The sequence below is a fragment of the Onychostoma macrolepis genome, chromosome 23 (assembly GCF_012432095.1).
Source record: "Onychostoma macrolepis isolate SWU-2019 chromosome 23, ASM1243209v1, whole genome shotgun sequence".
In the NCBI taxonomy this organism is placed as follows: Eukaryota; Metazoa; Chordata; class Actinopteri; order Cypriniformes; family Cyprinidae; genus Onychostoma; species Onychostoma macrolepis.
In genome coordinates this window covers 22,739,884-22,763,600 of record NC_081177.1, presented here as the reverse complement: position 1 = coordinate 22,763,600, position 23,717 = coordinate 22,739,884, and the positions used below count along the sequence as shown (strand labels likewise).

At 37.4% G+C, this 23,717-nt stretch overlaps 1 protein-coding gene across 1 annotated transcript in view; it reads right to left on the bottom strand.

Annotated features, from left to right (window-relative positions):
* arhgap46b (Rho GTPase activating protein 46b) overlaps positions 1 to 23,717 on the bottom strand; it is a 78,617-nt gene that overhangs the window by 22,700 nt on the left and 32,200 nt on the right. Inside the window, exons 2-3 of the mRNA XM_058764361.1 lie at positions 22,200 to 22,625; positions 860 to 2,174 (exon numbers count right to left, since the gene is read on the bottom strand). Coding sequence (XP_058620344.1) covers positions 860 to 2,174; positions 22,200 to 22,625 — 1,741 coding nt within the window. The remainder of the gene's footprint in view (positions 1 to 859; positions 2,175 to 22,199; positions 22,626 to 23,717) is intronic.

The following is a 23,717-nucleotide window of genomic DNA, read 5'->3' as shown; positions in this document are numbered from 1 at the left end:
AAAATGAAGTATACTTTGAGCTTAAGTGTTCCTGCTTGACTTCAATTGTATAACGAAGCAGATTACTCGAGTTCCACTGTCTGCAGTGTCAGTAGTTCCAATATTGTGACAGGGTATCCTAAAAAGGCAGCAATTTTGTGATAAAGTTCACTACAAAGTGGGCTGAATGGTGGTGGCAGGTAACAAATGATATAGGTTATCTGCCTTTTATGACCAGTATGCGTTCATCCACATAAAACATAATCTACATCAAATACAGTCATCCATGACGATGGTCGGAAAAAGTAATTTGGTTCAAGCTCTAAACTGACCTGATTGCTACCTGATTCCCACATGTACATCTTCCACAAAACAAACACACACGCACTTATAGCTGATCTTTTACTTTTGAATCCTTGATATCTCCCCGTTCATCAATCCCTTGCTCACTAAACTTACCATTTTCCCCTTATTCCTGCACATTTTCTTTAATGAGAAAAACAACAACTGGCCTTTGTACAATCCTCTTAATCTAAGCACAACACACACACATAGACAGACAGACAAAGTAAATCTCCTTAGAATGGAACATTCACACCCTCTTCAGCTCAGGAAACCCCAAGCCTCACCATCTCCTGCATAGTTTCTACAACGACCGGATGGGAAGCGTTGCTTTGCTTTTCCACTCTGAGGAACTCTATTAGACACAGTGGGACCATCGAATGTGAGGAGTCATGAAAAAGGGAAAGGTAATTAAAGAAAAGGAATGAAGGAAATACTTGGTAGAAAAGGGAATAAGCCAGATTGCTGCACTGGATTGACCATAACAACATTTCCAGACGTACATAAACAAGTGGACAGCTTCAAAAAGTGTTGGTACCTGTGAGGGTGACCTTGGTGGTTCTGGGGATGACAAGCTGGTCTGCGATGTTACGCTCTTCTCCAGCGAATCTACTTTCTCATACGTCCTCTTTTGCCGGCCTCCGAGACCATCTGTCACTAGTGGCGACAGAACGACGTCACCGTGGTTGTTGCCCCCGCCCCTGTACAGTGATCGGTTACTTGATGTCACATCCTCCCTCGATTCACCCCCTCTTGCACCCATCTTCAATGAACTAACCGGGGAGCGAGCAGTACTTCCAGAGGCCTCTGAGCCCATCTCAGTGTCCAGACTGGCTTTGCTTCCATGAAGGGCATTGGAACGGTTTACCACCGCCCTCATTTCCGCCATCAGTTTCTCATTTAATGCATTCAACTCCCCACTGCTGCCCACCGACCCGGGTCGACCCGATCCAGTGCCAAGAGCTGCACGACGTCGGTTCTTCCTTCGCAGACTTGGGGACGGCCCAGTGGAGTAGCCAGAGTCCTGATACGTAACGGCAGCAGCGCCTGGGTACTCCTGAGAGGCCAGGCTGCTTTGACGGCTGTGGCGGGGCTCCAACAGCCTCCATGATTGCTTCTTCTCTAGAGAGACTTCCTTCTTAATCTGGGCAGAGACTGGAGTCTGGGGCTGTATTTGAGGACTGGCTATATTTGAAGGCCCCTCAATGGGGTTAGACATCTGGGGCTGGTGCTTGGATGCAGCTGCATCCACGTTCACCATGTGTTTGATGCACTCCCGGCCGGCCGGACTGTATTCATTAGCTGAGGAGCTGCAGATGTTTTTGGAATGGGGGAACAGGAGGAGTTTAGGAGGCTGGGTTCCTCTCGGCAGGCTGTGACTGGTGGGGTAGGGAACTCTGTGTAAGTGGTGCGCACCTTCTACTTCCATTTCCACTGGGGGTTCATCGTAAATCGGGGGGTCAATGGGTGGAGGTTCATCATAGATGGGTGCTGAGGGTGTAGCTCCGTATTGAGGAGAGGAGGGGCGAGATGTACCTGCACCAGAGCGTTGGTGGGCAGAGTAAGAGGAAGAGCTAGAAGCGGGCAAAACCAGACAGAAGTTGGCATCCCCTTTCTTGAGGTGGTAACCCTGCTTGGAGTCTCCAGGAACAGCCATTTTGCTGAGAAGACCGGTTCTGTCAAGTTGCACCGTGTAACTGGGTTTGGGTGAAGTGCTAGTGTTGGTGGGGTTGAGGTGGAGAAGTTGGTGGGCAGTAGCTGGACCCAGAGATTGGTTTCTTCCAATGCTGTTAACTTTCACCAACATGGCTGCCTTGGATCCAGGAGCAGGCTGCCATCTTTGAGCGGCGTCCCTGAAACACAAATGAAGAATACTGTTAACACATGCTGTGTTGTTCTTTTCTACCGATATAGGCAGGTGCTTTTAAAAACAGCATCTAAACTGAAATGGAATTGTCTGTGACTGATTTGAAATGTTCCACATCAGTGTTATAGTCAAGCTCATCAGAGTCAAGACCAAGACCAGAAAAGGATTGAGTCTACATGCTCTCAAGTCCATGAGAAGAAAATATGGTCTTGAAAACGCTGTCCAAGTTTTCGACTACAACACTGCTCTACATAAGCAGTACCAATAGTTCCAACATGCTGCTAAGAACTCAATACCCTAAAAAATAAAATGTATAGCAAACAGATATTTGGAAAAGTAGCAGAAAACTTTTTTTTTTTTTTTTTTAAATAAATCAACATTTGCATGTGCATCAACCAAACAAAATCTATTTTACAATTCAATTATTTTGTAATATGTTGAAGTTAAAAATATTTATCATGTTACTAGTATTCTTGCTATGAAGCATATCTGGCAATATCCTGTGGGTACTTGAGAGCTGAACATGAAACTCTCTGTAAATCTATCCATATCTAATAGAGAGGAATGTGTGGTTGCAATGCCAAGGTTGGCATAGTACTTTCCTCTTTCTCATTTTCTTTCAAAGAATAGCTCATACATGCAAGTAAAAAACAAAGACGATTAAACAATGTGTTTAGCCTTAGGTAAAGAAAGGGTAAGCAATAACTATTTTAATATTTATTAGTCTAAGGAAATTGTTTTCGTACCAGAGGACTGCTTGTAACTATTTCGATCAAAGCACAAACAACAATGTGCAGACACACACACACACACACACACTATGCAGGCCACTGCGGTGGAGTGTGTATGAGAAACACAACAGGAAAGGTTGAACAGACAGTGTGTTCCAGCAGAGTGGAAAAACAGGAATCCACTATGGACTGCTGTATTGACACTATCAAAATGTTACAGCAGAATTAACAAAATGTTGTAACAATGATTATGAAAACCTCATCATGTAACAATTACATTCATTTATCAGATACACATGCTGAACAGGCAAGAAACCCACACTTAGAAGTTTACATTTGGTGTGTATATTTGCATACAAGCACACGTGCATCCAATTAGTTGCATGTATACAATTTGTGTGTGTGTAGGTTTAAAACACACACAGACCACTCATGTTCCTTCACACATGCAAAATCGGATGTCAAACGCACATGTTCCTGTGAACGCAAAGAAACACTTGAAATTCCAAAGCACCTGTAGAACGCCACTGTGAACTCCTGCAACCAAAAGCGTGACTGCACGTGCACACACACACACACACACACCAATCCGCAACCATAAACATCCCTCGCACAAACACACAAGAATGTAAAATCAACATTAGCTGATCTTTGTTTGGTCTGATTAACGGTGTAAACCACCTTCAGACCACTAATCCAGATTATAGTGCTACTCTGTGTGCACACGTTAATCTGAACTCTGCCAGACTAGCAGTTTCCTTCCCACCAAAATGACCAGTCACACATACTGCAACTAACCGATCAGTTGAAGAACTTCTAACCACTTTATATAAGCGCTACTAAACAAACAAGACAACATGCGCAGCCTCGTGTACCTTGTTCACACTGAGGTTACATGACTTTACCAACATTACAAGAAACAAATCAACCATTTATATCCATATGTGAGCAAAAATAGATTCTCAATACAAGCGACTGCATCATTTGAGATACACCTGTTGCGCATGACCTTCTAAACTCATCTGAGACAGTGATGCATAGCATATGTCTGAGCGTACGGTCAGTAGACATACTTACCCCTGGCATACCCAAAGGTGGCACAGCGATCTGAAAGGTTGCTTGGGGTGACCGAGAATATAGAGGACACCTCCCTCAGCTGGAGACGCAGAAGAAAACCGCCAAATCGAGGAGAAGAGGCAAGTGTCTGCCTTTCAAAATGTCTATTTTTAGCTAATCAAGATTTTTCTGTAATTCTGTAGGTTATTAACTTCTGCCCATACCGTCACCATGCGATCGTTTAATTACTGAGTGGTACGGAGAGGGAGAGCGAAAGAGCGAGGGAGGAAAGGAGGAAGGGAGGGTGAGAAAGACAAGGAGAGAGGGAAGGAGGGAGGGGGAAGGCAGCTACTTTCGGCCCTCCTCTGGGTTACAGTAGCAGGAATGCGAGTCTTGCCATCGTAGCACACACACTTACACACATGAACTTGGATCGCCACTCCCCTGGACCGTTCTCGATCCGCTCGACTCGATCAGATCAGACTCTCGGCGTGTGAAACAATACATCTTCAGCTCCCCGAGAGGCCTGTATTAACTAAAGAAGCACTTCACGACACTCCATTCCTTAAGTTCCACTCTGAGCTCGTTTATAAAAACACTTTGTTTCATTCAAGTGGCTGTCCACCTATTGATCGGAATCTTTTTTTTTTACGCACAAACTTCTCTCTCCGTTTCTGTGCCTGCTGTGGTCTTTCCCACCCATTGTGTCTACAGTGTCATGGCCAAATGTCAACAATCTATTCACAGTGTCGAGTAAATACAACATCGCAGGCCTGTAAATAATCTCAACACAAGGAACAAAACACATCATTCTTCTCCGTCTCAGTTGAGAAAGTTAGCTGGTATAAATATTAGGATAAAGTTATGTTACAGTGTGGGATTGAACGCTGTAACAGTGTTTGGTTGTGGGTAGTAATGGATATTTCCCTGCTCTTTCTTTCCAATATCATCTTATATCATCTTATATTTTCAGTCTTTCATTACTCTGGACGCATTTACACCTGATATTAACATGCCTCTCAAATGCGTTTCATTTATGGGAGGATCTCTGATTGGGTAAAAAGTGCCATATTATTGCTCTCAAATATACATGGGTATGTTGAACATGATTATTCAAATGTTTGGGGGTTGTAAGATTTATTTATTTATTTTTTTAAATGGAGGATCTTTTTTTTTTATATATAAAAAAAAAAAAAAAAAAAGTTAACCAGTCATTTTGTGATTTTTTTTTTTAGTATTTAAAACTACTGTTTCGTATTTGTATATTTTAAAAATTTAATTTATTCCTGTAATGAAAAGTTGAATTTTCAGCATCATTAGCTTTCAGTGTCACATGATCCTTAAGAAATCATTCTAATATACTGATTTGCTGCTGAACAAACATTACATTATTATTATTAATGTTGAAACAGTTGTGCTACTCAATATTTTTGTAAAAACAGTGATAAGGTTTGGGATTCTTCACTGAATAAAAAGGAGGAATCAAAAGAGCAGCATTTATTTAAAACAAAAATCTTCTGTAACAATTTAAGTCTTTACTGTAACTTTTGATCAGTTTAATGCATTCTTGCTGAATAAAAGTATTAATTTCTTTCTAATAAATAACATATCTTACTGACTCCAAACTTTTGACAGTTCTTCATGCATTTGAAGTGTTTGCACTAATGCATCTCATGCATCACAGAAAACACATATCAGGATCCTTAAATGTTTAAAAAAAATTAAATAAAAATGATCAGGGAATGAAAACTGTTAAAGGAATGAAAATAAAGAAAAAATTTGTAAAACGAAAAAGAAAACAGGAACAAACCTTTTTAAATTGTTCCATAGGGAAATTACAATTTGGTAACCGTTCTAGTAACCATTTAATAATACTATTATTTCATTTAGATAATTTTAACAAAAGACCAAAGAATTTTTCACAACCACTTGTTACTTGATTCCTTACATATCAGATATAAACAAGGCCTCCCATTATTTTCTCTCAACACTCTCATAGTTTCTCATTACTATAACTAAACCAAAAGCCATCCTTGTAGTGTTCAGCATGACTTAATCTGTGATTACTAATGAACATATCAGCTCATTCATCTTCAGAGTGGTGAAAAGCGTCTGCGATACCCAGGTGTTGAGGTTCTCACACACACTCATTCACAAACACACAAACCCAACCACAAAAGGCCACGCTGATTGTGTTATTTGCACGGAACACAAAGGGATGCTGAGAGAGGCTGGACAGGGGGCCAGAGTGCAGATCGGGGTGTCCTGAGGGAGTGCATGTTGGAAAAGTTCAAAGGGCGTTTCTCCTACAGCATAAACAGGAAATACCAGCGCAGCGTTCACACTGAGCCGAGCAGAGAGAGTAATGCGTGTGCTGCATTATAGTGATGGAGGAAACACAAACGAAAAAACCCCACTGCTCTTTCCCTCTTTGGCTGTCTTGATTACACCTATACGTAAACATTCAAATAAACATGCAGAAGCTTACCTCACCTTTAGCTCTAATATACCTGAGGATCTACAGCATTTCCATTCATCTCAATGGTACTTGCTCAGCTGGAGCAGGACCCCTGGGAGTATGTGAACTGATTTCTTTTTTTTTTTCTATCATCTGAGATGTTAATGTCATGTGACTGGTCATTCTATATTAAAACTAAATGCAGCAGACAGGGAAAAAAGCTATTATTTCACATATTTAAAAGTCGTCATGAAACAAAACAAAAAATTGCAATTTATATATTTCTTGCAAAAACTACATTTAGTTGTTTAGAAGAAAAGTAGTAAAGAAGAAAGATGCTTTGTGTAGTTACATTATCTACCACTTGATCTAATACCACAGACCACTGATAAACACATATTTCAGATTTTCTTAACCCTTGGAGCAGACTTTCAGATTATTATTATTATTATTTATTTTATTAATAATAATAATAATAATAATAATATTTCATAGGCCAATCAACTGTCAAAGTGAATGCAGCTCAAATACTGACTGGACAGTAACTGATTTGTCTGTCTGTGTCGGTCTCTGTCTTTTAGTCTATCCATCTATCTATCAGTCTATTGTCTTCTCTATTCATCCGTCCATCCATCCATCCATCCATCAATCAATCAGTCTATTGTCTCTATTCATTCATCCATCCATTTATCTATCTATCTATCTATCCATCCATCCATCCATCAATCCATCCGTCTATTGTCTCTCTATTCATCCATCCATCCGTCCATCTATCCATCTAACCATCCATCCGTCTGTCTATTTTCTCTCTATTAATCTATCCATCCATCCATCTATTTTCTCTCTATTAATCTATCCATCCATCCATCCATCCGTCTATTTTCTCTCTATTAATCTATCCATCCATCCATCCAGTCTATTGTCTCTCTATTCATCCATCTATCTGTCCATTGTCTCTCTCTATTCATCTATCCATCCGTCCATCCATCAATCAGTCTATTGTCTCTCTATTCATCCATCCATCCGTCCATCAAACCATCTAACCATCCGTCCATCCATCAATCAGTCTATTGTCTCTCTATTCATCCATCCATTCATCCATCTATCCATCCATCCATCTGTCTATTGTCTCTTGATTCATCTATCCGTCCATCCATCAGTCTATTGTCTCTCTATTCATCCATCCATCTATCCATCGTCTATTGTCTCTCTATTCATCCATCTATTCATCCATCTATCTGTCTATTGTCTCTCTATTCATCTATCCGTCCATCAATCAATCAGTCTATTGTCTCTCTATTCATCCATCCATCCGTCCATCTATCCATCCATCCGTCCGTCCATTCATCCGTTTGTCTGTCTTTTAGTGTATCATCTATCCATCTATCTATCTATCCATCCATCCAGTCTATTCTCTCCATTCATCCATCCATTCATCCATCTATCTATCCATCTATCTGTCTATTGTCTCTCTAGTCATCTATCCATCCATCAATCAGTCTATTGTCTCTCTATTCATCCATCCATCCGTCCATCTATCCATCCATCCATCCATCCGTCTGTCTGTTCATCTGTTTGTCTGTCTTTTAGTGTATCATCTATCTATCATCTATCCATCCATCCATCCAGTCTATTGTCTCTCTATTCATTCATCCATCCATCCATCCATCCATCCGTCAGTCTATCTATCTATCCATCCATCCATCCGTCAGTCTATCTATCTATCCATCCATCCACCCGTCAGTCTATTGTCTCTCTATTCATTCATCCATCCATCCATCCATCCGTCAGTCTATCTATCTATCCATCCATCCACCCGTCAGTCTGTCTCTCTATTCATTCATCCATCCATCCATCCATCCGTCAGTCTATCTATCTATCCATCCATCCATCCGTCAGTCTATTGTCTCTCTATTCATCCATCCATCCATCCATCCATCAATCAGTCTATTCTCTCTCTCTCTCTGTTTGTCTGTCTTTTAGTGCATCATCTATCTATCAGTCAGTCTATTCTATCTATCTATCTATCTATCTATCTATCCATCCATCTATCCATCTATCCCATGGTATTAGAAAATAAAAATAATCATGGCATTACTTTTTTGGTGAAGGGAAGTAATGATGAAACTGTTTGTTTGATTAAATTTGTTTTTATGAAAACACGAATACAACCAATCAGGAGTGAGAGAAATGTGAGTTTAAGCTCTCAGTGGAGCTCAGAGGCTAACGAAGAAACACACAGAAAGTCAGTGGGCGGCTGTGAGGGGGCAAGCCAGTCACATGTGCTTTTGTTCTTCAAACTACATCTCCCTTCCTCTCTCCCTCTCTCGCTATAATCCTGTTTTGCTCGTTTGCTCTTATAGATAAACAACATTCAGTTTGTTTCACAGGGTTCCAACATCTCCTCTTCCGCTCACCCCAAAAATCATACACATCACAGATGCATTGAAGCCCCCGGCCCACGCGTACAGTGCTTACTTCACAACAACTGAACCAAATCTGTCAGTGAGTGTGTACATATGTGGACAGTGTGTAATATGTTAGTGTTGTGACAGACAACTAAACAATAACGCAATCACAATTTATGTGTTTTTAATAAATATAGCTCTTATAAACAGAACAGCACAACTGTAACAACACAATATGGGCAGCTTTTTAGTTTATTTTTTCTCTGCCGAGAGAACAAATAGCAAAAAGTGGACTACATAACAGAACTATTAGAACGCTGCTCGACCAATCAGATTAACAGACTGGCCCCAGTGCTAAACTAAAATTTGTGATGCTACTAACTTGTAAATCTTCACTGTCAACACCTGAGGTACAAATGTACCACTGCTAATTACAATTAATTCTAGTAAACTGGTTCTTCGTAATCTGTTCTCTCTCTCACATGTAGCATTAAAACGTCTACTGAACTGGTTTATTCGAATGGTGCATATAAAAGAATGGATAAAACAACTGCTTGCTGATTCAAGTCACTGTGAAGCATTTTTACAGTAAAATATGCATTTAAATCAAAGTATTCCAGTTAAGTTGTATTTAGTGCACTGTAAAAAAATAAATAAATAAATAAATAAAAATAAAAACGTTGAGCCAACTTAAAAGTTTAAGGCAACCAGCTTCAGCAGATTTTTGAGTTTTCTCAACTTATTTTTTAGGAAATTTCTCAACTTTTTGTTGTATAAACTTAAAACAAGAAGTTGAGAAAAGTCAAAAATCTGCTGAAGCTGGTTGCCTTAATCTTTTAAGTTTGCCCAATTTTTTTATTTATTTTTTTTTTTTTTACAGTGTGCAAATGTATCTGTTCAAATGTAATGCATCAACCTAAACGAATTCACTCATTCAAAAACCCACTCATTATCTTTGTAGAAAATACAGCACTTGCCAAACAATACAGCACTGACAAAATTAGACATTATATCATTGGATAGTTACATTTTAAAAACAATATTGCCCCTTTAAAGAGACAGTTTTAGAATGACAATACATGACAACAGCATTTACATTTTAGGGTGAACTATCCCTTTAAGTTGACTCTGATAGCAACTTGTAGCAGAGCTATAGCTACTTTTTCAGAAACTTACCTTGAAGTTTAACTAATTTTAACTGTGTTTAGCATCTAGCTTGACAAGTTTCAAACAAGCTTCCCCAAAATAACCTGGAACTATCTGTTGTATAACTAGCAATTGAATGCCACTGAGAAGGACAGATAAAGCAGCAGACAGACAGATACAGCTGTGCTGTGTTGTGGTGAAATCTGTGTAGGTGTTATTGTGTGACTGGATTTCAGTGTCTGAGCATCACACACACACACCCACAAAAACACACCCCAAACACACTGTTCCCAAACAAACAGCACACTTAGGAAAATAGGTCTGTTTGGGAAGGAGAATGAGAAAGATGGAGAGAGAGAAGGGGAATGGGGGTGGGTTGTCCTAAAGGGATTTGTCATGGGAAAGTCAAGCATGGAATCCAAAGAGACTTCGGCATTCACTGCTTTCGGAATGTTGTGAACATAAAGTATATAAAACTATGCATGTGCTTGTTTGTGTAAGTGTGTGCATTTGCAAAGACTTAGTGTACAACTAAAATACTCAATTACTCCAACTTATAAACATGAGATTGATAGAGAGTGTGTGTGTGGCCAAACACAAGGGAATATCACTCTCCTTTCCTCATCTAACTTCACGAGGTCAAAGCTTTTGACCGCTGACCTCCAGGCCGACCTTATTGACCTGTCGTGGGGAATATGAGCTGAAAATACTCCACATTCCATATGGCAGCACTCACACACCCTTATCCATCCAAGACCGCTCACTACATTTGACAAACACGCTCCATAACCCTCGCGCATCAACACATGTCTGTGGGAGAATCGATTTGGCAGTCGCAGTGTTTAGTTTCATATACTGAGCACTCTGTCATCCCCGTCGCTGCGTCAACAACCTCTGAGGGGAAAAATATGAAGCCGCTTTGAAGCCGCTGAATTTGAGCTAACTCAATTTGGTCATGGAGAGTCAAATTGGGTTAGCAGTCAGGGCGTTTTAATTAGCGTGGTAGAAACAGTGACAGGGCGAGACGAGGGGAAGAGTTTCTCTGAACTGTGAGATTGATGAAATAGTTGAGGAACAAAAACAAGCTTGTTATCGTAAGGCTTTTGGTTCTTGGTTTACAGAAAACAGTAAGCTAACAGCTGCGATTTTTAGCGCGAGCGGCCACAAAAACTTTAAAACTTTTATGACACAGAGAGATGGCTGCCAAAAATAAATGCCTGCAATGTACTACAGGTGTGTAGTGTTCTGTTGTCTAAATTAAATTTAGTATTTTGTATAAGGAAGCAGAGCGAACCTGAAATACCATACAAAATGGTTTGATAAACACAATTTTCTTCCCTGTGTTGACATATGTGTTTCTTAAACAGGTGGTTATGGGTTTGGTTAGTTAGCTGGTACAGTAGATGTCAAAACTACACCTTTCTGCAGGCAAATACTTTGTGTTATTCAGCATTACATTTAAAGTTAATATAATTTCAACGTACTAAATTGCAACTTCATCATTACAAACATGTAATTACAAATATATTTATAAATGACATTCAAGTTTCAATAGAAATGGCATTTTAGTTTACCATAAATGCATACATGCTCTGCTAATGATATTTAATAAGTGTACAAAAAAAAAAAAACACTTACATTCAGTTCATAGTTAAGCATATTATTTTAAAGTATAATATTTCCATGAAATTATATTATTTTTTAAAAGTATTCCTAAGTATACATCTTTTTCACAAGGGAAGGAATCATTTATTGCAACATTTTTTTTTTTTTTTTTTGTATATATTTCTATACACGTGTGCAAAAACATGAGTTTTTAGTGTATTTATAAAAAATAAAAATAAAAATCACCATAACTGAAAAAAAATACATCTATTAAAAGTGAATTGTCAACTTTTAAGAGCATATTAGCATATAGAATTTGATTAAAATTTGTATTAATTTTTTTTTTTATTAAATGTTATTTTGTTTACTTCGATTACAACCTAAATTACACTCATTCAGCTCGATATATAAACTCAATACTGTTAATATTTACTTAATGAGGAGACAAATTCATCGGGTGTTTTATGGTTAAGTGTGTAGTTTGTGAAAATGTTAAATTATTTGTTAAATGTTAAAATACTTTCTCCTATTCCATCTCAACCTGCAGAGACAGCTACAAGTAAACCATTCATGTGTTGATTAGTTGGGTGATTTCTCCAAGTCGTCTAAACACTCTGCCGCTATCAAAACACTGCTCTGTTTGTTTAACCATCCTGACTAGCATCTGTTTGATTAATCGAAATGATAACAATATAACATCCCGATGACCTCCAGAAATAAAGTCGCTGTCAGTGTAAACTAGTCGTTTTTCGCTCATGCAATAAAAAACATTATATAAATTTAGGATCAGCAAATTCATGACAGGAAGTGAGTCACTGCGGCTGTTTGACAGTGATACAGCAGTGCTCTCCTGATAATGGCCTACTTTCTGAATGAGGCCATGACTGATGTGGCGCAGGACAAACAGATTAGAGTGTAAATGTGTCCAAAGTCTGGCAAAGCCCTTTGTCAATGTGAGAGCTATAAGTTCATGCTGGCACATCAAACGATGACACTCAAAACAAAAACTTACACACGTGATCAACAAATGACAGCCTTTTTTGGAGGGTAATGCATCCGCATTTAGCACACTCAGGGAACGGGTACCATGGTGAAGACGTGTATTTCTCATGGCTATGTGCCACTGAAGAGGAAAATATGGCAAGCACTCAGACGGGCATAAACACAGACAGCTAAAACACGTGGGTCTTGAGTGAGAGGGTTTCTATGAACTCAATGACCCTCCTAATGGCGCTCGAGACCTACAAACTTCAGCAAACCTTTGGAAATATATTGACTATTTATAATATATTCCACATTATTTGTTTGGTAATTTAAAATTTGCAAATGTCATGAATATCACAATGATTTTAATGTGCTTTTATTACTCCATTAAAGGGGTCATGAACTGCCTTTGTTTTTTATTTTGTACTGTTCTTTGAAGTCCACTTATAAATGTTATCAAGATTTTTACATCAAAAAACAATTTAGAAGTAATAATCTATTTTCTGTCCTCTTTTTGACACCCTTCATTAACGCTCTGTTTGAATAGGTGTGGCGGATTGTAGACTCGGAAGTAAACGCCCACTGCTATGATTGGCTAACACTTGCGTATGTTTGACAGCCTACATTCCTCATAGATGGACGCTGCTGTGATTTAGGTCAAAAAACGCATAAATAACTCAATACATATCAAATGATCTGTAATAACAGACAAAGCAATAGTGATCACGTAATAAAAACAGTTACTCGCACTTGGTGTTGTGACACTACTGTCAGATCCAATATAGTTGGCACAATTAGTTATAATCTTTCTGAAAATACCGCGTCGAATTGTACCTTGTTTTGTAAACGAATCCGCAGAAAAATGAAGTGAACAAAGGACCGAGTTCTTACTGACGCGGTCTGGATCTTCATTAAAAATAAAGTTCAATCACTCTTTCCTAATGTTGGGATCAGAAGGAAGGCAATGCAAAGACTGTTTTTCCACAACTTAGCACTCTCTCGTAAACACTACATGCGCGAATCACTGGGCGGGGCTAAACAGGCAGCCATGTAGAAGCAGGCGTTGATGATCATCTGTGGAGGCGGTGCTTATCCACACTATTGCATCATAAAGTAAAACATTCCACACTCTGTGGTTTTGGCAGACTGGCTTCAATAAAAGCTGTTTTTAGACTAACGAGAAAGATTTGAGTTCTGAAACTTACAGGATGTTTTTATAGTACAATGATCTCTTATATGTCAAACGTTCAAGGGAATTTTGATTTCTCAGCTATGACTCCTTTAAGTTTTCTAAAGACCACAGCAGCTATACAGCTTCTTATGAGTAGAGTGAATTTTCTGATTTTATCAGTTAATTCAAATGGAATGTTTTGCCACAGTAAAGTAGAGCATATTGCTAGGTGCTACCTAGTGATAAAGATGTGAGACAAGTGTAATGCTCAAACACATCCATTAAGCGCATGATTACATACATAGAAAATCAGCACAGTGGAATGAAAACCTGTAAAGAATTACTACTGAAAAATGTTGAAATTTGCTCCTCTAATGAAATAATAATAATTAAAAATAAGTGTTTTAAGGCAGGCTTCCTGACATTACATCAGATGCTCAAGCAGATAGCCCCGCCCCCAAACTAATACCTATGGTTATGACAGTGTTACTGGTCGTGATGCTATTTCATAGTTCAAAATAGAATTCAATGCTTTCCAGACACCCTGGCATCAAACATGTTTACCAGGACAGACCCTAGTGTATAAAAAGCATGAGTGTGTGTCCCGCTGGGTGGCCCTTTGAGTTGCGTACTCGCCCTCTGTCTCTGATTCTTCCTTTATCTCTTGCAGCCCTATAATCACACACACACACAAACGCACATACAGCCCACACACTGTTGAGTAAATAGTACTAGTGTGTACTTGATGTTACTAATCTGGCCTGTTCCATTTTAGCAGAAGCAGAAGATCTCATACCTCTTTGTTTTTTCCATCCCTCCCTTCATTTCTTCACCTGTATTCCTGTAATTACCAGTCATCCCACCTTAAAGTCTGTGAATGCATTTGCTGAAGCTTGGTTTTGAACGTGAACAGAGCGTCTCTGTGTTCATGGGTATACTGCTCCTCCTTAGGCCAGGAAGCATGTGAATACCTCTCTGAGTACCGTGTGTGTGTGTGTGTGTGTGTGTGTGTGTGTGTGTGTGTAGCTCCATGCCAGTCTGGGCTTGGCCAAAACTTTACTCTGCAGAGTGCTGACATTAACACATTATTTACTATTATTATTATTATTTTTAAGCAATGGCTAGGCTGACACTACAGATGAATCAACAGTTTTAACCAATATATATATATATTTCATTGATTAATCAAAGAACATTAACACAATTATTTTTTATAGCAGTTGTAAATCAATAAAAATATTAAATTATTTATTACATTAAAATATATTTAATTTAATTTATCCTAATTGTATACATTTTTCTTACAAACAGGTTTGGAAAAACATGAAGGCAAGTAATCGATTCTTCAAAATAAAAGTAAATGACCACAATATTATGATAGAATATGACACAGATGTTTAATAAGCAATTTTTGTATTATTAATATGAATAATGTTTATAATATGACAATTATAATACATTTTAATTTAAATTATTAAACTTAAATTATTTTATTACATTAAAATATTATATCATATTATATCATATCATATGTTATGTTATTATATTATAACAAATATAGGCTGACTGCTGTTGGCAAGCAATGTGGCACAATAATTTAAGAAGTGTTCTTACAGGTGTGTATTTATAATGGTTTCTTCAGTGTGGCTCATCACATTGGAATATAGAGTTTTTCCTGCATTATAAGTTTTAAAAGTATAGATTAATACATTTTCAGGGGAAAAAATATTAATGATATTATAAATGATATCCTGGTCTCTATATACATCTTTAGTTTGTTCAAATCCCAACCTGTAAGTATGAGCACTAGTTATGTTGTATTTGCAAACAAGCGATCAGTCTCAGGCACGTGTAGACACATGTGAACGTGTACAGTTTACCTGTTCCTCTCTTCTAAACACCATGCGCCACTGAGCATGTCAGATATAACATCGCCCCCACAGAGGAAAAGATAACAAGATCCGAAAGGACTCGTCCAATTAAAGCACACAGGATGATGGATCCAGAGATAGAAATAAAAACAATGACAAAAAAACAACACGAGGCGGTCTGTCATGAGATGATCTCCACAGATTAAACCAGATGTCATGCTGTTCTTCAAACATCACACACTGTACCACATACTGAAAACAGACAGACAGACCTAACTACTCATGAAAACTTTTCATCACCTTGCCGTTCCAAACCAATATGCTGTTGCTTTCCTGTTAAGTAGAACATCCTGAAAAACTTTTGGTCAGCTCTTGACGTAAAACTGGTTCATGCAACTAATAAAAGATCAATAAAAGTGGTCCATGTGACTTTTGCACTACATTTTGATGTGAAGCTATATATGTGACCCTGGACTTAAGTAGCACGGGTATATTTGTAACAAAATAGTATGGGTCAAAATGATCGATTTTTCTTTTATGCCAAAAATCATTAGGATATTAAGTAAAGATCATGTTCCATGAAGATATTTTGGAAATTTCCTACCATAAATCTCTCAAAACGTAATTTTTAATTAGTAATATGCATTGCTAAGAACTTAATTTGGACAAATTTAATGGTGATTTTCTCAATATTTAGATTTTTTTTGCAGCCTCAGATTCCAGATTTTCAAATAGTTGCATCTCAGCCAAATATTGTCCGATCCTAACAATTTATTTAAAACAGCTTATTAATTCAGCTTTCAGATGATGTATAAATCTCAATTTCAAACAACTGACCCTTATGACTGGTTTTGTGGTCCAGGATCACATATGATAGATTTAAAAGCATCGTATAATAGCACACAAGACAACTTAGTGTAGTATGCAGTATTATTTTAGTATTATTTACTAATATAGTATTTATTTTTTACTCATTTGAATTAGCGTTTCTTATATTTTCAGTTTTTAATTTGTTTTTTAGTTTAAGTTTTAGTAATTTTGTGTTTTTTCAATATTTCTATTTAGTTTTCATTTATTTTTATTTTAGTTTTAGTAAATTTAGTACAGTACTTAAGCTTCTATTATTTCAGATACTTGCATTTCCGTTTTTTTTTCAAGTTTTTCCTCTAAATTTTATTTTATTTCAATTAACAAAAATGATTTTTAATACTTTCAGTTGCGGTTACAATAACAACAAGCAGTAACTGCTTTTATGATTCTTTTACTTATTGTAACTTGACTTATGTATGGAAAAAATGTACATGAAAGTTCTTCAAAAACTGACGTTTTGTGTTAAAAATAAAAATACTGCATAGGTTTTAAACCCACATTATTAGAGTGAATGGTTTTTCATAATTGTTTATTTTTGGCTGAACTATTCCTTTAAGCACTGTTCTCTTAATCCAATGAGCTCCTCTCGTCTCAGTGTCCTCGTGTGTGTGTCTTTCTCTGCTGGGACGTGTCTGGTAAAGGGGCATGAGGCTTTAAACCAGTTCTTTGTTCTCAGCTCTAATCTGAAGGGATTTCTGCCTTCTACAGGAGCACATAATGCAGGAATGTATGAGAAAGATTACTATTGCCCACCTCAATCCTCTTTACCAGAGAAACCTCAAAGCAAGAAAAGAAAAAGTGAAAGAGCGAGAGGGAAGGAACGAAGGAGGGAGTGAAAAAGAGATTGAAGACACCCATAACTCCCTCTGTCTCAAGCAGCTGAGTCACAGGATCCCATTCTGAGACTAATCTCTTAACACTCAACACATTACACACAAATTGTGAGAATCAATGCAAATTCAACGAATTTCTGCGTTATTGGCAGCAGCTTGCATTTTTGTCTTATTTTGTCTTAATCTATATTGTCTATAAAGTCCTTAAATCCATGTCTAAACAAATTGTTCACAACATTGCAAAAGCAAGGATTGCCCGGTCATGTAGAGGCATCAGGACTCCACATCTGAGTTCAGTAATTATTCACAAAATATGTATAGGTGATTGAACTCTTGTTGTCAGCAAGACAAATTACATAATTATATGAATAATATGCAATTACTAATGATGTTTGTTGGTGAGTTTTCACTGCAAAACACCACAAAAAAATACAGCAAATATCACTGAAATTTTTGAGAAAATCAGCAAATTGGTCTGCAAAAATCTGAAAATTTGTAGTGTCCAAGCACATGGCATCCGTGTTTCAAAAAATAGCAAATGAGCATATGATGGCCAAAAATACTGTCTAGGTAGGTGGCTCAATAGGTTCCATGCTGGTCAAGATAGTAAATTAGGAAAGGCAGCTGTTCACCAGCATAGTAATCAACCAATCAAGTCTTGCTGGAATACTTCACCCAAAAATGTAAAAATTTGCTGAAAATCGCTGAAAAAGCAATGGTTTAAAGTTAAAACACCTTAATTATGGATTTGTTTCTTCCAAAACAGCTTTTCACTTCTCAAGACATTAATTGATGAATTGGAGTGGTGTAGATTACTTGTGGATTATTATGTTTTTATCATCTGTTTGGACTCTCATTCTGACGGCACCCATTCACTACAGAGGTGAATGGATTCACTTCTCCAAATCTGCTCTGATGGAAAAAACAAACAAACTCATTTGCATCTCAAATGGCCAAGACAGAGTATATTTTCAGCAAATTTTCATTTTTATGTGAACTATATCTAGAATAATGGGGATCAACATTCAAAACATCATAGCTTGTGATCCACATTTGCTATCAAATTTAAAAAGTATCAACCTCATAAAGACACTATAGCATTACAGTAAAATAACCCATCAAAATAAGAATAACAAAGTCTCGTTACTCATATTACAAATGATAGCATAGCTCTACTCACCCACATCACAGAGTACACAAAAGTCAAAAAATGTGGAACACTAATACAGATTTGTAGTGTTTACGGAGCCAAAACAAGTGCTCTTTGTCCATCTCTGGCAAGAAATGAACACACACATTGACTTTAAGCCAGAGAGATGGCCCATATGTTATACGCGATGGCAAAGAGCCCCCCACGATGCCAACACCCGATTAACCCAAGGATAAACACACACACACACACACATATGAGAGCTCATACAGTCAGATGGTGGAGAACAGCAGCCAGTGCTTCCTAAAAAGCAAATACCCCATAACTTAATTCCAAATGCTGTGTTTAAAAAAACAAAACCTGCTTACCTAGATAGCATGCGTTACAAATTAAATCAAGTGTTTCTTTGAAACATTTCAACATTGAGAACAGCTCACTAGGTTTTAAAACACAGCCCAAGAACCCCTGAAGAGTAGATCTCTTACCCTCTCTGACCTCAACAGGACATGCAACACGTCTTCAAGTATAGAGAAGCAGGTTTCCTCCATGACCTCAGGGACGTGCGCTGTGACTCTACCCAAAACAGCTCAGCGTTACTGGGCTACACTCCTTCTGATGGCAGCTTGAGCTGGACGTCCTCTAGCTGCACCACACACACACACACACTCCAAAAATATGTACAGACTGGAACACTTGCCCTACTTTTAATTGAGAGTGAGTTGCTAATTAGCTTTTCTGAGAACTAGAGTGTGCACAGACACACATGCTCATACACTCTAAAAAAAAAACATCTGTAAAAATAGCGCACAATATACTGTATAATTTGAAGGAATTTTTCCGTTTTTATTTTTTATTTTACACTTCATTGCATTGTGTTTTAGAGTTAACAGAAATGTCTGTAAAATTAATGGATAATTTGTGTGTAATGAGCTGCCAGTACTTTTTCTGTTATTTTACGGATTTGTTTTTTACAACTCGCACAACAAACAACTACACTGTGATTTCAGTATCCCTGTGATATTATAAATTATTATCAACATTTATTTTAAAGTAACAGAATTTTGTGATTTTTGGCTTCGTTTTAGGTAACTACAATAACTCACAAAAGAAAAAAGATGATGCGAAAACATGCAAGAATGAATGCTTGAGAAGTGCATTATTATTAATAGACCATATCATTTACTCATATTTTGAATTTTACTTTTATTTTATATTTTATATTTTATTAAGTTTTTGTTATGTGCTTGCATAATTTTTATTAGTTTTTTTATACATTTCTATTTAGCTTTATTTTTATGTTAGTTTGAGTAATTTTAGTACTTAGTCATCAAAACAACATTTAATTTCCATTTAAAATTTGTAAAATTTTAAATGAGAACTTTTTTCATATATATTATTAACAGAGCATTATAGCATTTATTCATATGTTGAATTTTATTTTTATATTTTCAGTTTTAATTGAGGTTTTTTTTTTTAGCTGCTTTCATAATTTTCATTAGTTTTTATATTTCTATTTAGCTTTATTTTTATGTTAGTTTTGGTACTTAGTCATCAAAACAACATTTAATTTCCATTTAAGATATTTAAAATTTTACATTTAATATTTGAAATTTATTTTAATTACTGAAAACTATTTTGATATTTTTAGTAAACAATAACAACACTGGATGAGAACTTTAAAAAATAAAAATTATTATTATTATTTTTTTAAAGAAACAACTGTGTGCCCTAAAATCAGCTGCTAAAAAAACCAACAGGTCTGAAGTTTAAGTGAGTGGAAGTGTGTGTGAGGGTGTCCCACCCAAGAAGCAATTAGCAAACAGGTATTAACACAGCATTTTAAGTACTCCACAGAAAGCGCATTCCAGGGTGTGTTAACGGGTGTGTGTTAACAAGGAAAAGTGTGTGACCATTTAAGGCTGATTTTGTTAGAGGAGTCTGCTAGGCACCTTTCTCTCTCTCTCTCATACACAGTGCTCTCAGTAGCTGGCGCTCGACCAGCTGAACAGCGTGGACTCTATCTGTGCCAAAACAGCTTCAAGAGTCCAAAATGAAGAAAATATTAGAAGAACAGACCCTGCACGTTATTTTTTTACCCGCAAATAGACTACAGGGCTGACCCAGAAAGCCAGTGTGTGACATCATGTGTGTGTTAGACCAGGTAAGACCTTATCCAAAAAGTCATGGCTTCCAATGACAGACATATTCATACTCTGAGTTCATCATACAATAAAGTGAACACAAATGCTTGTAGCTATCCAAGCACAATTCCACGCACTATTCGATTCAGAAATGTATTGCACCTCATAATGCAAACCATGTACACTGCATTCTCAGTGTGGCCACAAGAGGCGCTACAGCAGACATTAGCATAAACCTTTTCTTCTTCTATGGTCAATTTTCACTTTCCATTCAACTACTGTCATGATGGGGTATTTTATACAAAAAAGAGAGGCTGTAGCATGTGGAAAAAAGAAAAAACCAAAAAATCTTGCTTTTATATTCACAATTGTATTTTTTATTTTATTTATTTGTTTAATCTGTATGCTCTATTTTAATTATTATTTTTATTATTTATCAAATGTTTCCTTGCTAACATACACACACAAAGACTTGGCTTCAGCTGCCTCCAGCCAAATATAGGCACAACAGCTACTGTAACGTGTGTATCAGAGACGGAGAGAGAGAGAGAGAGAAAAAAAATGGAAGCTTTTTTTTTGGAAAATTTCAGGAATTTTGGAAAACATTTGAAAAGTTATATTCAAAATAGACTGCCTGAATGAGAAGCTGGTCTTGAGAAAAGACATTCATTATTAAACTAGTCTACAGTTTATGTAACCTCAAACGGATGCATTGCTTCCAGGATTTAATTACCTATTTTTCTGACATAAAATGTGATTTTTTTTTTTAAAGAGCTCCAGGTTGCTGCTGTTGTTGTTGTTTTTAATTGTAGGTCTGTGCAATTTTGAGTATTTAATAAAGATAATTATAATTACAAATAATCTGATTCTGTTACAATAGCAATATTTGTCTCTTAATTTCTTCATTTTCAAATGTTAAACCATTAAACATCAAGTTTTTATTTTGGTGGAGAAAACCCTTAAAGTTTCTCTTTTGTTGGCAGTTTTGTAAACACTGCTCATTACAAATCTGGTGAAACAGGTGGTGCATGTTGCGTTCCTAAATGCATGTTACAAGCGAACCAAACTTCCAAAAGCCAAAAAGCTCTAGTGTGAAAGAGCCAAGAGCAAGAAAGTCAAGTCAAAATGGCAAATTGCTGAGATTGCAACTTAACTAAGGTTACTCTGAAAGCACACTATAACCTTCTGAGACAGATTAAAACACAGTCCCTGGCATTAATCCCATGAAACCCATTAAACACATCAATGTGTACGTCCCAGAGAGCAGAGATAATCTTTGATATCTACAGCTAAAAAAGGGTTTTTCATCCAAAAATGGAAATTGTGTCATCATTTATTCACAGTCAAGTCATTTCAAACCTGTATGACTCTCTTCTGTAGAACACAAAAGAAGATAAGTTGAAGAATGGTGTTTGACCACACAATGGACGTTAGTGTCCAAAACAACATTGGACCACTAAAGAATCAAGTCATACAGGTTTGGAATGACACAAGGCTGAGCAAATAATGTTTTTTTTGGACGAACTATCCCTTTAGTTGCCATCATAAGAGGTTTTTCCACACATCAAGTGCTCCACACATCCTCACCTATTTCCCTGGTTACTTCTCTCCAGACTGTCTTCTTTACCCTTGGAAGATGGCGTCTCCCTCCCACTCTCCTGCTCCAGTGAAGAAGACCCCAATCCAGGTTGGGGTGTCCGCTTGCCATCCGCCAGACCTCTCTGGATCCTCCCTTGACCCCTCAGCTCGGCCTCAGAGCTCCTCTTCATGGCTTGGAGCTGCGCTAGAGGCACTACGTCACAGTCTTGAGGCCTGTGCCAGACCGTCTGCTGGCTTGTGCAGTTGTAGTAGTAGAACCGATTGTTATTGCTGTCAAAAAGCTCCCACCACTGGTTGCCGTCCGACTGACGGACCGGGGCGCTGGGCGGCGGTTCCCACCCGCACTCGCCGGTCAGCAGGTTGACGTACATGCGCTCTCTCGAGCGCGGCTCCACGATCTCCACCCAGTCAGACCTAGAGAGAGGACACATGGGTAATGTAGTCAGGAGGATATGGGTGTAATAGTGCAATCTGTTAAGAAAATCAAGCAAGTGGTTTTGTTTGCAGCTTGTTTATAGCGAAAATGCAGTGCAATAGAAAATCCCAGCTTGTAAAATAAACAAAATTTTAACAAAAGCCGAATGTAAAATGAGAGTGGAGGTTCAGCTCAGGTCAGCAAAAGAAAAAGTAATAGTATCTTAATGAGATATTCAGAAGATAGGCCTGCCTGCAACATCTAATCCATGTGTTTTAGTTCAACAGATTTACCCTTTTACAGATGTAGGCCTGTGATTGAGGGACTGTGGAGGAAGGAGCCTGTTATGTACTGTTGGTTTTATCATTTTTATTTGAAGTTCAGAGTTTTATTTCCATGGCTGTGCTCCACTTTGCTTTTTTATGCCCTTCCCTCGCTGACTTCGCTCTGTCTCATCGACTCGGCTGTACACCATTGCTTACGATGCATGAGGGTCCACTACTGGGGAACAATTGTAATAGGTTCACTGTAAAAAATGATCATGATTTTAACAGTAAAAGACTGTAAAAATGCTAAGGTAAAAACCTGGTAACTGGTTAACAGTAGGTTTCTGTATGGTGAGTAACCATAATAGACCTAACCTTTCATTTAATGTAATTTTACAATAAAATAATTTTTTAATTTATAATTTTTGGAAGCGAAAAAGAAAAAGTCATTGTATAATTTTTGAAACCAATTTTTGTTGTTGTTAGTTTGTTTCATTTCGTTTCATTTCTACAGTGTTGAACTGGAACAATCTAAGCCCTAGATCACTTGAAATCCGCTATGGAGCGGAATTATTTTTATTTTTTAAATTTGATTTTTTTTTTTATTAGTTTATGAATTTATAAAATAATATATAAAATGACACAAATTGTACTATCCCTTTAAATCAGCATTCATATAAGGAAATCCTATTTAGACTAAGCCAAGAGAGCACAAATAAGAGCATGATTCTCTGTGACTCTTTACTCTAACAGCTGAGGAGAGCTACAGTACAGCTGGCCCGCATACTTCCATACAGCCTCCACATAAGGAACAGGAGTGTGCAG